This window comes from Sander vitreus, chromosome 20 (assembly GCF_031162955.1).
Source record: "Sander vitreus isolate 19-12246 chromosome 20, sanVit1, whole genome shotgun sequence".
Lineage (NCBI taxonomy): Eukaryota > Metazoa > Chordata > Actinopteri > Perciformes > Percidae > Sander > Sander vitreus.
The window spans coordinates 25,039,325-25,058,131 of NC_135874.1; the positions used below are offsets into that span (position 1 = coordinate 25,039,325).

Sequence of the window (18,807 nt, forward strand, 5' to 3'; positions counted from 1 at the left end):
GACTGACTCGCCAACATAAATGCACGGAGTGAATTTTAGAGCAAAACCTTGGACTGAGAGTCGCACATTGTCGATCACGGCACTGGGAAAGAAAGTACATCCGACTCCATTTCCAAAAACATGCTGAGAGGGGCTAACTAAGGAAAAAAGGGGTTCACTTTACATGTTTTCCCACATCCTGCAATGCCATTCTAAAAATACTTCTCAAGTCAGATAGGAAGGTGATTTCTCGCTGTGGTCATTTGCCTTTCCCTTTTACATCGATGGTTTAAAATGATGCCGTGCTGTTCGCACCATTCAGAGGAACTCTTCCAGGGGTATAAGTTGTTTGGTTTGAGTAACCGTAGCTGGTGTTGAGCATTATGTGGCTTCCCTTTGCACTCGGAGGCCTTCACACAGGAAATTGTGACTCCAATTTTAGGATGGGCTATGTGAAGAAGGGGATCATGTTTGAAGAGTTACCAAAAATGGCACTGAAGATATTATATAAAAAGTTAATTAGTGCCTCAGTGGTTCTGGGTGTTGGGGATCCACCGGATGGATATTGGCACAAGTAAGAGACCCGAAGCTGTGAGATAGGAGAAAGACTAGATGAAGGAGCAGGGTTTCTGCAGGTTTTACCGAGTCAAATTTAAGACTTTAAGACCTTTTTATGAATGAATCTTAAGACCTATATCACGACATGAAAGTACAACGAAATGCAGAGTCATAAAAGTACTTGCAAAGTAAATAAATGTATTCAAATTGGATAAAAGCGACAAGTACAAGTACGAGTACGAGTAATAATAATCTGTACATCTTCAGCGAATTATATTTGGACAAGAGAAAGAAAGAACAACGCCACAGAATAAAAAAAAAAAAAAACATTTCAATGAGCATTAGAAGTAGTGTTAGAAAATTCAGACATGTTGGAAATCATTTAAGACCTAGAACACAATACTTCCGCCAATTAAAGACTTTTTTAAGGCTTAACATTTTTGATTTATTTAGACTTTTTAAGACCCTGCGTAAACCCTGAGGAGACGGAGCGGCTCTTCACCTCTCCCCCTATTAATAGACGGCTCCTGTCCATGTGGAGGGACCTGTAAATGGAAAAAGACCATAGTGAAAATGTGTGTGAGGCCAAGGGTAAGCTAATACGACATTAGAAGCAGAGTGTGACTATGTTGAACTCCATCTCATGGCTGCGTGTTTTGCTTCTGCAAACTGTGTGTCTTGGCTTCGTGGCGCTCCCTGGGAGGTCTCACTACTTTTTCAGTCATTAATTTAGTTTTTTAGACTCACTTATCCTATTTTGTTGCAAATAATTAGGTAACACTTTACTTGAAGGTCTCTACATAAGAGTGACATGATACTGTCATGACACAGTCATGACACATGAACCCTAACTCTAACCCTAACCATAACTTGTCATGACAAAAACCGAATGACGCTTACTGACAGAAGCGTTATGTCATATGTTTGTGACTTGTTTATAATGTTGATGATACATTCATGACAGTGTCATGTCACTCGTATGTAGATACCTTCAAGTAAAGTGTAACCAATAATTATTCAGTGGGCGATCCTATCTCATTCATTTTTAAACTTAGCATTAGTAACCCTCAAAAAGCGATATTACAAAATTTCATTTTAGACATTTATTTAGTGTTTTATTCCTATATTACGCTTCTTTTGTGAACCCAATGCTTTTTAAAAAAAAAAAACTTGTTTCAAGCACCTAAACAATTGAGTGTAGGTACGTTTTCACACGGGATTTGAGAAATATTTCCGCTTTAGGGCCAAATTATCTCGTTATACATTGCTCTGGAACAATTTTGGGCATCGCTATGCAGAGAGCTAATTTTCTTCTGATGATTTTGATATGAAACACGTGGGGATCATCCTCAAATACCCTTAAAAGGAGAAAATATGTACAAATGCCCTCAGACCTCAGAGGGTTAATTGAATTGTCTTTAATTTTATTACTGTGAAAAGTTGCAAAAACTGAGTGTAGCATCTACATATATGCTGCGTATTGTACATTTTTAGCAGTGTAAAACAACAATGTAACATCCATGACTAATACACATTATGAATGTATGATGTTTTAGAGTCTGGGAATACTCATCCCCTAATACTTTTTTAAGTTAAGACAACCATTACATAAACATTGAAAAATATACATTTTACATGACATAAATACTAAATGTTGTTGTGTTTTGCCATGCATAATAATGGACACTTCCATACACTGTTTACACTTTACATGGATTATTACCACATTCTTACATTGTATGTCCTGACATACTTATGAATTGGATGGCCAATTACGAGATGGGTGTGAGAACCTGTTGGGATGGCATCTATTGGGCAGCCACATTCTAAAGGTCAATTAACTTAATTCATAATTATGAAATCTGTTTAAAGGTGAGGCAAAAAAACACACTGTTAAGTATGTATACACACTGTACATTGAACTGCATGCACATTATTCCTTAAGGAAAGTATGTTAACAACAAATGTGCCAGAATGTTTTCTAACGAGCATATGCTGCGCTGAAACACACTCCGAGTCTCACACGCGCACACACACACACACACACACACACACACACACACACACACACACACACACACACACACACACACACACACACACACACGTCTTGATGGCTCCACTGATAATCAACCCTGACAGGAGGAGGTGAAAATTCCCGGCGTTCCCTGTGGAGCCGGGATGCCACTCAAGCCGATGTAAGCAGAAAGGGAGGAGGGGGGGGGGGACGACACACAAGACATGCAGGAGCCTCTGGGTGGATCCCCTGCAGGGTGAACTTCACATTACCAAGCTCATTTGTTTTACTTAAAAAAAAGCAGGTTGTTTATTATAGAAATGTGTGTGTATTATAAACATGTATGTGTATTATAGAAATGTATGTTTATTATAGAAATGTCTGTGTATTACAGAAGACATTTACAGCTTTAGTGCGTAACTTTTTGATATTAATGAACGTCCGTTACATTCAAGCCATTGCCAAATGTAGAAAGCAGGCTTTTCCCTGCCACTGTAAGGGTTAAGTGCAGCACCCGAGCCGTTTTGGGCAGCACATAGGCCTAATGGATGTAACTAAAAGACTTTTCTCAGACCTAATGATTGTAGTTGGACTTCTTTAGCAAGTTTTGTCTTTAATCTTTTTGAGTGTTAATTTTTTATTATATGTTCTAGCTTTTTCAACATTTCAGACACATATATGGTGACAACAACGATCCAAAGTGATGTGACGCAAAACTAGCACAAAGGGACACAAACCGACTACAAAGAGAACCCAAATGACCACAGAGACCCAAAACAACCCCAAAGAAAAAAAGGACCAAAGGAGACACAACACAACTACAAAGAGACGCTAAAAACCCACAAAGAGACACAACATGTACGGGGAAATTGCTTCTTTTTTTAAATTGAAAAACGTAACATTTTCTTGAGGAAGGATGCCTAAACCCCCTCGCCAAATATGCACACCTAAGTCTTCCACAAAGCTAGGGAAAACAATGGAATGTGGCATGATAAGAAAAGACTCAAGTAAAGTACAAATACCTCCAATTTGTATTTAAGTACAGTACTTGAGTAAATGTACTTAGTTACATTCCACCATAGCATGTTGGAAATGACATTTGTTCTGTTATTTGTGCTCGTGATGAGGATTTTGTATGGGATCATGTTCTGCTGACAGGAGGCCTTCCAGGGCTTTAGAAACAGCAGCACACGGCGGCACTGAGGTTGGACACCACAAACCACATACCCTTAACATGATTTGTTACATCTTGTGAAGTGAAAACCCCTTTTGGTGATCTTCATGTTTTCACTTCAATTACAGGATTAGCCTTTCTAACAGCATGGGCTAAATGGAATGCTGTTTTGCTTAGCTCCTGGAGAGCTGCAGATACCAGGGTTGTACTCGAAAGCAACGCCAGGCCACACGTGTGTTTCAGCACTGGCTGTGACGTTTCTGACTAAAGACACTCTTAGTCGACTAACAATCATGTGATTTTGTCAAATAATGGATGAGTTTTTTTATTTATTTATTTTTTACCCTTTATTTAACCAGGAAAGGACTCATTGAGATTCCAAATCTCTTTTGTCAATAGTGTCCTGGCCAAGACAGGCAGCAGTACAACCACATATACACACAAACACAAAATACACAAAAACACTAAAGACTAAAGAGCTCATATTATGCTTTGTGGCTTATTTCCCTTTCCTTTATTTTGTTACATACAGAACCGAATGGACAGCGGGTATACATCCACATTTAACACAAGCACACACAGCAAGGCACACGAGAACACACACACACACACACACACACACACACACACACACGCACGCACGCACACACGCACGCACGCACACACACACACACACACACACACACACACACACACAGATATGACTATATAGCTGTCTGAATATAATGGTTAACAGTGATTCTTGCAGTGTAATGAGCAGGGCCTCCCACGTCAATTTTTCAAAGTCAACCACAATCCTAAACACATCAGGCAAAACATCTACAGCCAGATGTGGCTGCCTCCAAGTCAATCAACATCCTCTGAAAAGCGACCAATGAGAGCAGCTCAGTAAGTTTCATGGATTTCTGTAACTTGTTCCAGGTAGGGGGAGCAGCAAACTAAAACACCTTTTTCCCCCAGTTCAGTTCTAACCTTTGGAACAGACAGAAGGAAAAGATCCTGGGAACGAAGATTGTAAGTCCCGATACTATTTCCACCGCTATAGGTCAGAAGGTAGGATGGAAGTAGACCTAAAATAGCCTTGTATATGAAGATATGCCAGTGTTGAAGTCTCCGTGTTAACAGGGAAGGCAAAACATCCAACACGTTCATACACTTCACAATGGTGAGTGAGGGCTTTAAAACCTTGTGTTGTCCTCGGGTCAATTTTGACCCATTTTCAAAGTTTTTTATTTCAGAAATATGGGTTTCTTTTGACCAAATTGCCCAACAATTTACATGGATGCATGGATGTAGCCTAAGCAGGTGACATGAATGATTACTTTCATTGAATTTTGGTTGTTTTATTACATTTTTTAGCATTGGAAAAGAATTTAAATGGTTTCAAAACGGTACATCCTGACTAAACTTTAAAAAAAATATTAGGTATGTCAATATAGGTTTAGTGACGTCAATTAAAAAAGCTTTGAAAACAGTGACAAAAATGTTTTTTAAAAACAAGCATGAAATGAAACGATAAAACATCGGAAAGAAGAGCCAAAAACGTTCATTTTCAGATTTGACCTGGAAGGACAACAAGGTAATGGTCGACGGGGAAGACAACACGAGGGTTAGAACCAGCGACGAACCTCAGCCCTCCATGGTATACCAACCCGGTCTCATGGCAGTTCGTGAAATGGTTACGTTATCGAATCTATTGAGTCGTGAACAGGACACGATTATGTCGTTTTTTTCGTGTGGTGATTACGAATTTTAATTTAATGTATTTAAATGCGAAGCATATTTCGTGATCACAGCACGACAACGGTAGGGAGTAGTATGAAAAACTGAAAATCCGCGTAGGGAGGTTGGTTGGGGTGGTGGATGGCTCAAACAACACAGAACTTTCACCCCCGAGACCAGGGATTGCGTCCAGTGTGTAGAAGTTCCTTTCCGCGTTATTCTCTTCCTAACCACAACCGTCCCGTTGTTTTCGGCGTGTCCTGCGTGTGACTGTTCCTTTCCCAGTATCTTCTTTTCCTAAACTCAACCGTCCCGTTGTTTTCGGCGTGTCCTGCGTGTGACTGTTCCTTTCCCAGTATCTTCTTTTCCTAAACTCAACCGTCCCGTTGTTGTGGCGTTTCATGTCCCTGTTGTTGCGTGCCACAGAGATCGCAGATTGTGTTCCTGCGTGTTATTTTCCCCGTTGTGGCGTTTCATTTCTCCGTTGTTGCGTCCCCCAGAGCAGCCCAGTGTCACGGCAGTTCGTGAAATGGTAACGTTCGAAAATCGTGACCTGTACACGAAATAAACGAGAAAATCGTTACCTGTACAAAAATCAATAAATCTAAATAAATAACTAACCATGACTATTTAACGAACTGGCGTGAGATACAGTGTCCAGTGCACATAAAATTTAGAGACGAAGCATGCATGTATAAAACATCACCATAGACAGACATAAAAGTGTTTGTTATTTAATCGACAATTCTGTACTTCAAACCCCTAACATTGACTGTTGATTTGTGTCTATCCTACTGTCTACTTTATTCCCTTATAATGCCCATATTTAATGCTGTCTTTTTTAAACTGTATCCTTGCACTGCTATATAGTTTTTATATTACAATGTCTACATTATTCTCTTATATTGTCCATATTTAATGCTGGTCTCTGGACTTTATCCTTGCACTATTGGACTTATTTGCACTACCACCATGACACACCCTCTCATAGAGCACCTTACCTTGCATACTGAATCACAGGGTCAGTCCCTGCCCTGTCACTGCAAGTGTCTCATGCTTATATATCCCTTTTTTATTTTTTTATTTTTATTTAGTCCATATTATTCATGTGGATTTGTTATTTTATCATCCTGTTTATGATGTATGTGTATGTTGTGTGTGATGTCTATAAGCTACTGGGACCTTGAATTTCCCCTTGGGGATCAATAAAGTATCTATCTATCTATCTATCTATCTATCTATCTATCTATCTATCTATCTATCTATCTATCTATCTATCTATAACTGAGTTCATCCACAAAGAAAATGTGCAAAAGCACCACTTTAAATCTTCACAGAGATTTCCTAAAATTAAGTCATTCAGCATGAAAAAAAAGCATAAAAAATGACTCATCAACTAAAGTCTACTGAGACCAAAACAACCATTAGTCGACTAATCGTCTGAAAGGGGGCAGCCCTACAAATAACTCCATTTCATTAAGGTTTCATGTCCTTTTCCTTTTTGTGAAGAAGGTAACAGTGAACCATCTGGGTGACAGACTGACATGGAGACTGCACTTAAATTATTAATATGAAAACAAATCTCTAAAAGCATCTGTCACGTCTTTTGTCCTCTAGTCGTAGGAAAGGCAACAAACACATCTAATTGTTCTGCCTTCAATTAGTCCAACCACCCAAAGTACAAACTGGGCAAAAGTCTGTCTTAGGATAAATCAACACTGCCCCCTGTTGGCATGGCACACCTAAATTTCAAACTGTCCCAAATATAAGGATGTGCTTTCATGACTGGGATGCTTAATCTCCTTAATCTGCTGGTATGGGACCATTAATGTAAAACAAAAAAACTCCCTTTCCAGGTTAATTAAGGTGAGCAGCTGCATCACAGGTTCTAAGCAGAAAGGCTTGGAGGAACTTTATCAGAAGCAGATGCTAAGAAGGGTTGAATCTATCCTGTCAGATAGTTCTCATCCCTTACAGGCTGAATTTCAGATGTTGCCATCTGGATCTCGCTTTAAACTCCCAAAACTCAGAACCAACAGATATAAACACTCTTTTGTACCTGCAGCCATTCTACTTCTTAATTCTATAAAGAACCCTAGATAACTTATTGACTTACTGTTTATTGATTGTTTACTGTTTTTTTATTGTTTTTAACTATGCCTGCAAGGTAGGCAATCTCTATATTGTGTGTGTGATTGTCTGTGATTTGTTCTATACTATCTGCTGCACAACAAATTGCCCCATTTGGGGACAATAAAGTAACTTGAACACTGGCTGTTCCCCTGGGCTGCGTCTCATGGCTCTTTTTTTGGATAGCTCCTCGACTCCTCGGTCCTCAGCTAAACCGGAAGTTGTTCTGTCCCATTGGTGAAGGCCATCGAAGGATTATCGAGGAGCTATAGGATGCACGACAGCAGCCTTCCCTGAAGCCGTGCAGCTGAAGGAGTTGCTAGCTCCACCCAAACAGCTGATTAATAAGGAAAGGACGTCTCAGCCCTCTAAAAACACATTTGCTCGCTGCCTCTCTCCTCCCGTGATTTCCTCGCATCGAGGAAGGGAGGCAAGTGGAGGACTCGAGGAGGCAATTGCTTGATTTGTTAAATTCTATAATGGCTAAGGAACTGTTTTGCTGACTTTTTTAGGTCTTTATGTCGACCAAACTAAGTGAGAAGACTATATGAGACATGCAATAATGCAGTCAAAGATATTTAACTTTTTTAATGAAATGAAAGCATGTCAATAAACTCTACATGTCTGGCCCTTGATGTGATTTTCATTTTTCAGTGTGGCCTTTTAGTGAAGTTGACTTTGACCCCTCTGAAGTAACACAAGACAAGACACAGGAAAAACAGACACTACAAGGTAAAACAGGAAACTGAAGCATAAAACATACACACGGATAGAACAAGGAAAACCAAACAGAACACAGAAAGAACATGGGTAACACAGACAAACAGGGAATGAAATTACAATAAACAGGAAAAACCACAATCATGACAGTACTTTTGTGTCTAGTATTTGAAGTTTTTGTTTGTTATTTTGGATGTTGTTCGAAAAATAAACTATTCATTCAGTCCTTTGTTTGATAAGTTGGGATGACACGTAAGCTTCCTATCTTAGTTTAAAGTAAGTGTATGTATTTTTGGGGGGAATGTATAAAAAGGACTGGTTTCATTGCTGATGACATGGGTATTAATTGTGTTGGTTTTGTTGGGAACTTGATTTCCCCCCAGTCACTTGGACTCTTGCATTTTTCTTATCTTTACATCAAGGACTGTTTTTTACTCATAATGTAATGCTCTCCATCTTTGTAATATCATATAAACTAAACTTAACCACTGTGACACACAGAGACTGAGGAGGTTGGGGGGAGATTCAGGGCTAATGTCAGGCTGGTTGCAGAGAACTGGGCCAGACATTGGCAGGCTGTAGGCTGGTCAATCTGACGCTCAGCATATCAATGGCCGTCCCAACACAGAGGGCCGATTCCTCAAACAAAAAGCACTGACTGGTTGGAATAAAAGGGCTGTCATTTATACTTTGTTCATCTCGGTATTTACTCCACATCCTGCAATCATGGAAGATGTATGGTCTTCTTTTAAGGTTGTTTAGATTGTTTATTTAGACATGGATTATAATGCAATATTTGATTTAAAGGGAAAACAGTGCTGTACATTTTTATCATTAAACTACCCATTCTGAATGGTGCTGCTGTGTGTGTTTAGTAGTGATGCCCTAATGAAGCTTTACGAAGCTTCGTTAACCATTTTCTTTATGTTCTGAGCCCACTAGATGGCGCTCTCTGTTCAACAAAGGGTTGAAAGCACACTGAATATAAGAAACGTTAAAGACTAATGTTTTTATTTTTCCGGTTGCCTTGACAGCATCAGGGTGATGTTTGAAGCTGTTTAAAGTTTCCTATGACTATATGACTAATAGATCACCATGGTTACCAACATATAGCATATTAGCATACCATATTAACATAATATATGCCCAACCCTACAATAAAAATTGGAATTGGTCATTTTTGAAACAATTCCAAGTTGGAACCGGTTACCAAAATATACCATATTAGCACATCATAGCAACATAAAATAAATAAGATAAACTCAGCATGAGACAGTACTCTGGGTAAGTGTGGGTGAAAGCCAGTACAGAATAGAAATCTTTTATTAAAATCTTCACAACATTTTGTTATTATAATTACAGGATCATAATACACTCATTCATCCACTCAGCTGGCATCAAACATTTACTACGAGACATTACATTCGGACACTAGATGTCAAATTTGTTACTAAAAGAAATCGCTGAGTAGGCAAAGACTTAATGCACTAGTGCAAAAACATACATTCAAATTAAACTTTCAAAGTCTGTGATGGAAAATGTAAAATAAACTCTTATATAGACATTTACCTGTGAGAAAAAGCTAACTACTTGCAAGTAGGCAAGGATTTTTTGCTTTTAGATGTTTTTTTTTTACAGAAAGTGTATGAAACCCATGCCCAAAATACTCATACATTCTGTCATTGTGTTACCTGGGGCACGTTCAGACCAGAAAAAGCGATCTGACGATTCGCTGCGGGGTTGTGTGGCGGTGGGGGTGTCACTTAAATGGCCCATTTGTGTGATGTCCTGTTGTTATTTATCCACCCAAAGTAGCACAAGTAGACTTTATATTTCCCAATTACTGTTTACTGTAGATCTTGACGTTTCCGAGTGCACTTAAAGGCAGCTTCATTTCACAGAGAAAGAGAGAAACAAAAGAGACGGAGCGACCGTGCTTTGTTGTTGCAGGAAACAGTTGGCTGTCACACAAACTCCCGGGCAGTTCAGTGCTTGGTTGCATCCGAAACCTCATGCTCTGCACTACATACTCAATATGTATAGTACTGTGGTTCAACATCATTTTGTATAAATAAACAGTAGTGTGTATCTTTTCAGATGCACTAAGCTGTAATGTTCATCGTCACTTCCTGAGAGCCTCCTTGCCATTGAAGACATGTAACCATGGTATCCCCTGCCGACCTCCGCTCTGGCGGCATCGCCAGATAATGCTTACATTACTGAAAGAGGGGAATAACTACACCAACAGTCGTTTAAATACGTAAAAATGTAAATTAGAGCGATATTGACGTGACAGAGCTTCTTGGTTTCTGTCCGTTTGTCTGTTATGAACAGTGTCATTACTACCGCATTGCATTGTGGGATATTTAGGCTGGCATAGGGTCCAGTTTTGCATACTGTAATATTTTACGGGAGGTATTATGCAATTCACGTACTATTGTTTCATACTAAGGTTTCGGATGTACTAAAAAATCTCACATACTGTTTTAGCTACTAAATAGCATGCTAGTATGGAATTTCAGACGCAGCCATTGTGTTTTAAAACTTTCTAGTGGCAGCTATAGAGGCAGTGATGTTTCCGGTTTTCTTTACCGGATTCTCACACCGCATCAAACCGATTGACAAGTCTGATCGCCGTTTCCGTTACATGACTGGCCACTACAACGTGATGTTGGGTTGCGTTTCTCCAAGAGGTGAATCTAATTCAACTTTTCGCTGCAGGCCGGTGCGGTTTTTTTTTTTGGCTACCCCCCGCAGCACCCACTGTCGCAGCATAAATGCACTACCCCCATTCAAAAAGAATGGACAGATCTGCGTTTTCACTGCACCATCTGAGGAGCGACGCAGTTAGTGTGAATGCACGCTTATGGATGCAATTATAGTGAAAATAAATGATTCCCCCTTTTGCTCGGGACCCCCTGGAACCCCCTCAAGTGGTTCCCACTTTGGGAACCACTGTCTAAGATTACCTGTTTATTGTGATGGACTGACAACAAAGTACAACAATTTTAGAGCATATTTCTGCCATCCATTGTATCTGCTGGAAAGATCAAGACATAAAATCAGGTGCTCTATGTTTGGTGTGCTCCTTCATGAGTAGATTGGCTGTTAAATTTAGGGTGGGACAGGTCTGGTTAATGATAATTAGCTTTGATTTCATAACAGTCAAACATTTAGACTTCTACAACAGAGTCCGAGTTGCCACAGATCACCCCGGCGTCTTCATAATGGGCACAGTTATGTGTCCCCACGCCGGCATGTGTGCAGTCCAGCAGGCTGGACTCGGTCCCTTCACACTGAACATCATCCAGCAGAATCTGCAGATCCTTCCCCTCCCCGAACTCTGAGTTCCTGGCTGCCTTAATAGCGTAGCTGAAGCCCAGCTGCTGGCAAACCACTGCAGCATTCTTGGTGGTCCAAAGGTCGTCACACACGGTGCCCCACTCCCCGTTAACGTAAATCTCCACCCGTCCGCGGTCGCTGCGGCCTTGTTCATCCCCAACCAGCCTCACCACTCCGTTCTGGAGCTTGGGCGTACTCTCCGTTCTGGATTTGCCCTTCCTGCGTCTGCCTTTCCGCCTTGAATGTCTGGGTGATTTGGTGGTGGTTGTGGTTGGCAAAGCAGTGGTCGGGTCTGGTCCTCCTAGACGGTCAATGAGTTCCTGGAGCCAGTCATAGGACTCTGTGGGTTGTGGCTCAGGCTGGATTTTGTTTGCTGGCTCAACACCGATTAATGCTAATGAAGAATGACGAAGAAACACAAAAACAGATTAAGGCACAGATTCAGTCAGTAGTAGGGTTGAGCTTTGTTTTGATTTTAACAATTGTGATTCCAATTCCGATTCTTCCTTTCGATTCCGGTTCTTATCGATTCTCGATTCCGATTCTTTGAGGGGTGGCGTTGAAACGGGTCACCTGCTTATTTCACAGATAAGGACATTTTTATCTTGATTCAATGGTGATTTACAGTTACTGGACTTTTCAATGTAAAATCAAGCCACACTTTAGAGCGATGCTTACTGTTACAACAAGCACTTGGAAGCCTGGCGGCCGCTACAGATAGATGGAAGACTTGCGCGTGTTAAATCTGGAACCGATGATTGGATTTCGAAATCTATTTTGTTTTATTTTGTGCATTTCAGGGGAAGGACGAGACTTCTATTAGAGCGCTGGATCGAATCTCGTCTCCAGCAGAGTCAAGTTTTATAATATGCACTAAAAAGTGTTTGTGTAGCCATGTTAAATTGAATTTACTCAAGGTATCGTTTTTTGTCAGACCTGTGAAATGCAATTAATACATTAGTTTAAAAAAAACAACCTTCCCTAGTCTGATTATATACTTAGACTATCCACACATAGATTATTTATAGCTTCTAAGTTCATTGATTACATATTTTTCATACTTTATTAGTTTTTGTTTTGTGTTACCTTGAAGAATAAATGTTAAAGACTAATGTGTTTATTTTTCCGGCTGCCTTGACAGCATCAAGATGATGTTTGAGGCTGTTTAAAGTTTCCTATGACTATATGACTAATAGATCACCATGGTTACCGAAATATATCATATTAGCATACCATATTAACATAAAATATGCCCAACCCTACAATAAAAATTGGAATTGGTAATTTTTGAAACAATTCCAAGTTGGAACCGGTTCTCGATGCCCAATCCTAGTCAGTATGGTCAATGTGTTTGGAAGTGGACTCACTTTCCTGGGGAACAAACTTGATGAGGTTACTTTTCACTCTGACAGGAAGAGGGTCATAGTGACATTGTCTCGGTGGAGCACGTCTGAAAAAACAAGGAATAACAAATCAGAATAAAATATAGTTGCACAAAAGGGAAGACAGAACCCAAGCAGGTGGACACATACAACGTATTTTTTTGTCACTTCCAGTCTTTCATTTTGTATTTAACTTCCAGCTCAAGTCACAACAGTGGCGAGGAACAGTTAAATAAACTGAATGGCTGGGAAACAAATTAGGTGACACAACCATCCACTGCTGAGAGAAATGCAGCGAGAGCCAAGAGCTGTCCGAGGCAATGTCAGAGAAGGGAGATTTAGAATGGCAGGCCTTTCACACTACTGCCAACACTGCTTCATTTCCCTTCTTTACCCAAACAAAGACAGGCAGTATAACCTCCATATTCAGCAAAAGTTATCCCACCAGCACTGAGAAAACACAGATCTAAGCTTACACCCAGGCCAAGAATGATCATGATACTGCACATCCCTCAGGCTCACAGAGAAGAACGACATGCCTGTGTTTGTAATTATGAACAGATGTTTGTCTTACATATCCCTTTCCAAGAAACAGAAACAGAACTGTACATACTCTCCACAGAGGGAGCAGTAACTGTACATGGCAAAATGCACACGTTTTCTTCGCGTAATAATGAAGTAAGAAAGAAGCAAAGCAATGATTATGTTACTGTATGAAACCCTGTTTCTGCAGCAACTTGGACTATTCCATATCACCCCTAGCAGTGGCAGTAATGGACAGAACCATCTTGTGCCTGGTCTGTATGAGCAGGATCGGACTGGGTGATTCTATTGTTTGTGGACATGTGTATGTGTGCATGAATATACCTATATATACCTTTACACATGTTCTGCTGAAACTGAAATGAAGTCCTGGATAATGTTGTTGGAAAATAATGGGGACAGAAATGTCTTCATCACAGTCGGTCACCTGCGCCTTTTAACAGAGCTCAGGAATATCTAGCTGAGAGCGAATACACGGTGTCCCTAATACTCACCTTGATGGGTCCACCACTTTATAAATGACTCCTGAAGGTGACGTAGCGCTCGGTATTCCGGTCGACATGAAGTACAGCTCGCCTGGTGGAAAGAAAAATTAAACATTTCCTCAAGAGGAAATTACACAGGGAAACATATTTCCAAATTACTGCTAGGGCAAACTCGAGATATATTCTGAGTTTGAGAGTGTGCATGTGTTCATGTATTACCAGCTTCATCCTCTGCAAAGGAGATGATGTACTGGTGGTAGTTGTTGATGAGTCCAGGGAAGGCACAGGTCAGGCCCATCCCCATACAGATCTCATTGTAGTTCCAGTTGCCTGTGTTTCTGTCCTCCCGCAGACTCATCAAACGCCTGGAAAGATCAAATCTACAATCTCTAATGTGCAGTCCACTGTCACTTTATGATGGAGCGTTGTGTGAACTTGTAATTACTTTTAATTCCGCTTTTTGCCTAAATTTCCCAAAGTACTTTTAAACAGCCTTAGAGAACATGCATAAACTGGTTATATAGCAGTGTCATGTCAAGTTAAGTACATTTTATTTATATAACCCAATATCACAAATCACATATTTGCTTCAGGGGGGGTTTAAAATCTGTACAACATACAACACCCTTTGTACTTTGACTCTCGATTCAGATAAGGAAAAACTCCCCCAAAAATCTTTAATGGGGGAAACATGAAAGAAAGCTCAGGAAGAACAACAAATACCTACACCATCGGGAAAGTAGGTTCTGTTGTGTTTATTAAAAGCCTCAGAGACCTACAGCAGGTGCAGTTTGGTAGAGATTGCACGTGAGGCGAATACTTTGAGTTTTTGTCTTAAAAAAATCTAATCTCTATCACTGAGAAAAATAGAAAGAACAGAGTCGAAGAGAATGGCGACCTTTTGATGGATTTATGGGTACTGATTTTTATATTTTTATTATTATAATTCAGTCAGTTTTATGCTTCATCTTATGTCATGCATTCTATGTTTTGGTGTTATTTTGCAAAGAAAATATGCTATTTACCATATTAACCCTTACCCACTCATGAAGTCTCCAAATATGTACATGCCGTTCATATTGGGGTATTCACAGCCTCGGTAAACATAGCCACCAGTCACTGACTTGCCCATCTTGTGAGGGTACGCATAAATAGGGAGGACATCATCTGTAAAAAATAAATTAATAAAAAAGTCCTAATTACTGTTAGCCATTTCTTTACAATGAAGCCACTTGTTTACCTAATAAAACATGCTTTTATGAGTGAAAATAGATTTAAAATTTGAATATAAATATATATTTTTTAATTAAGTCCATGTGATTATGCCTAATGATTATATACCCAAATAAAATCAGAACGCTGTCGGTGCATAGTCAAATTGAAATTTAAAAACAGATTGTAAGTATTTTTAGCAAATATCTTTTGAAACAAGCATAGCAATCAGTGGCAATGATATACACTAGAGAGAACAATGCAGTTCTAACTAACAAGGTGCATTAGAAGTGACCGGTGATGCATTAAAATATTAATAGTTAGGGAAGTAAGTCATGTTGTAGGTTATGCTCTTTGATTAATTGAACTGTCTACTGTGTGTGTACAACATCATTGGAGACTACCGTTGTCTGCAGTCGAAGGAGGGTAACAATGAATGTTTCCATTTTACCATTTGACTGACCAGAGCATGCCTACCTAGCGAGCTGTTGGCACACAGCTTCTTATCGTAGCAGGAGAAGCCCTCTTTGGCTCTCCAGCCGTAGTTTCGACCTTTCTCGATGATGTCGATCTCTTCAAACTTGTTCTGGCCCACATCCCCGCAGAAGATACGTCCTTTACCCTCTTTGGTCTGAGGGTCGCCCCGGTCCACAGAACACCTCCACATATTGCGGACACCGTAAGCATATACCTCTGGTCGTGCCCCCCGTTCGTGTTTGAAGGGGTTATCTGGAGGAATTCTGTACAACGGGCCTCTCTCATTGTCATTCACATCAATGCGGAGAACTTTACCCAACAGAGCTGACCTAAAGTAGGACAAAGTCATGTTTTATCTCAAATGCACAGAAACATGCAATTACTCTTCATAAATCCAAACTCACTTTATATATTATGACTAAAATATGGATCTACCAGTAGCCCTATATATGATTCTTTGCAACATTTTCTAAAATTGGGTACATCCTTTCTTACTTCAGATCATTTGAGGGTGTCTAGATTTAGGAACCTTTGTGGACGTCTTACTTGTTCTGGGCATTCCCATATTTCCCGAATGGGTCTCCTGCCATTCCACCATCCCCTGTGAAAACGTACAAGTAGCCATCATCTGCAAAAAGAAGTTGCCCTCCATTGTGGTTGGATGCTGGTTCATCGATCTCCAGAATAACCCTGGAAGGAAAGTGGACATGACAAATAAGACAAGAAAAAGAACAGGTATAGGTTTGTTTCTGTTTTGTAACCTGGATCAGTCCATACCTACCGCTCAGAAGCATGATCCACCACATTCATGTCATTGGCTGACACATGGAATTCACTGATCCTGATCCTCTCATCAAAACCCACCTCCACTGAGTAATATACATACAGTTTCCCATTGTACTTGTACTTGGGGTGAAAGGTGAGTCCCAAAAAGCCTCTCTCATCACCTTCCCATGATGACGTTAACACCGCCTTGGTAATGTTCAAAAAGGGTTTCTCCAGTTTGGACCGGTCAGGAAGATACGTCCAAACCAAGCCCACCTGTTCTGCCACAAAGAACCGATGTGTCCCATCATTGGCGTGCACCATGGCTAGTGGGTTCCGCAGCCCATTCGCAACTTCTTCCAGGCACAGCTGCAGACAGCCGTCCGAGTTCGACTGAACCTTGCCCAGATTGCTTGTGAGCTTCTGGTTGCTGAGAAGGTGTGGGTAGCAGTAGTCAACGTCGTCTAGTTCCAGGTAGTGGCAGAGACGTGTCTGGTCTTCTTTGACTTTGACTATGTGTGGGTTGTCGGACAGGAAAGGGATGGTGGAGCTGCACTTCTTCCAAAACAGGGAGCAGTAGTCAGGACAGAGGCCGGGGATGGTCCTGATCGGGGTGCTCGGGTCCTCGGCATCAAAGAGGTGAGCTGCATATGGAGAGCATTCCTGGGCAAATGAATAAGAGAGGTGAGAACAAGAGGAGAGACAATAAAGAGGAAGATGTGATGAGTATGATGTGTAGTATGTAGAGATTTCCTTAAACCTGCATTTACTGCTTTTGGGGCCACTTTATGGTAGCGTAAAAAACACAACGGATACATTATGGCGACACAAACATTTTGACCTTGTAAGTTAATATTGTGAACTTGGTAGCACACAATGGCCCATTTACACATCCAGCAAAAACAGAGGAACTTGAAATTAATGCAATTAATTAATGCAATTAATCAAAATGTTGATCATGATTTCGGCTCCTAACAATCACAAAAACAATTTATTGAGAAAAAGGATTATTTTGCACATTATGTTTTGCAAGTAAACTCTTATTTGGTCTTGTGTTCTGAATGACACGAACACGTTAGCCCCTCTTGAAGGCTAAACTCACTCAGCCAATAGTCAGCGAGGTCCTGTTTGTGGTATTTTGTGGCATTTAAAACTCTACGCCAGTGAAGATGGTGGAGGGATAGAGCAGCGTTTGGTGAGCAAGAAGCAAGAATTGTTTATTATGTAGCCCCAGTTGCCCAATCACCATCGCAGAAGCCTCAAAGCTTTTAACCCTTCTCTCTCTTTACATGTCTCATCTATATGACAGTGAGGGCTGACATTTACCTTCAGTCAGCTCGTCAGTGAACTTCATAAAAAGAGGAAGCCTTAATATTGTATTCATTTACTTTAAGATCAAATCATCCTGTTAAACTAGGGTTAGGGTTATGTGTTTTTACGCATGACAGATCGCATTCTTCTGTTTATTTAAGAGTCAGTGTTTTTCCTGTTAGGTCAGACTAACCCTACTGGCGCATGATGGAGACGGACGATGCCAAGCGACCTTTGTCCATGCATGCCTACCTGACAGAGCAGCTCCAGGACGAAGCCAGCACAGTTGTCATATCCAAAATAATCAAACTTTTCCATAATCTGGTAGTACTTTGTCATCAGGTCCTGATCTTTCTGATAATCACAGCAGCCAAACTCCTTGTACATTACGCAGAGCTCTATCTCCCTCTGCGGTCGGAAGGGCGGCTTGAAGTCCAAACACTGCGGGTGAAGCGCTACAGGTGCGACACACAACGCCAAAACATACAAAATGCCAATCGGCGAGACCCACAGCCGAGCCGGGACTTTGCCATAACACCGCTGCATTATGGCGTGCGTCGGAAATCATCGAAGAGAAAGTTGTACCAGAAGCGACTTCCTGTGTGCACTTTGACTCTGACTCCGATCATTCGCGTTGTGTTGCCCTCTGACGTGGTGAACCCGACCGCTGTGTCAACCGGGGCTGTCTGTCGTCAGTCTGCTGTCCCGGGACATCACATCTGCTGTCCTGCACACAGAATGGGAGGAAGCCAACGGCAGAGCCTGATGGCCAGCTATAGAACACAGGGAGAGTCAGTCTGCTGTCTGTGTAAAATACTCATCATAGCCTTGATAATGAGCATAACTCTTATAGGCTAATCATTGTCAAATGGCCAAATATACGCATGTACTGTACTTGTTTTTAGATCTACCCATAATAACGTGATTTAAAATGAACAAAGAACCATTTAAAAGAGGTTCTTTATTGAACCAGTTGGTTCCACAAAGAAC

General features: G+C 40.7%; 1 protein-coding gene across 1 annotated transcript; it reads right to left on the reverse strand.

Annotated features, from left to right (window-relative positions):
- Nucleotides 1–9,605: 9,605 nt before the first annotated feature.
- On the reverse strand, nt 9,606–18,554 carry hhipl1 (HHIP-like 1). Its single transcript, XM_078278038.1, has 9 exons — nt 18,070–18,554; nt 16,523–17,169; nt 16,288–16,431; nt 15,742–16,070; nt 15,093–15,219; nt 14,272–14,417; nt 14,062–14,143; nt 13,010–13,092; nt 9,606–12,036 (listed from the first exon to the last, which is right to left on the reverse strand). The coding sequence occupies exons 1-9, from the start codon at nt 18,361–18,363 to the stop codon at nt 11,474–11,476; spliced, it is 2,415 nt and encodes an 804-aa protein (XP_078134164.1). The 5' UTR covers nt 18,364–18,554; the 3' UTR covers nt 9,606–11,473.
- Between the last annotated feature and the right edge of the window lie 253 nt (nt 18,555–18,807).

Coding starts and splice junctions, on each gene's coding strand:
- hhipl1 (XM_078278038.1), bottom strand. CDS start 18,363: ATGCAGCGGTGTTATGGCAAAGTCCCGGCTCGGCTGTGGGTCTCGCCG. Junction 17,170..18,069: donor TCCTGGAGCTGCTCTGTCAG/GTAGGCATGCAT, acceptor TCATTTGCCCAG/GAATGCTCTCCATATGCAGC. Junction 14,144..14,271: donor CTTTGCAGAGGATGAAGCTG/GTAATACATGAA, acceptor TCTTTCCACCAG/GCGAGCTGTACTTCATGTCG.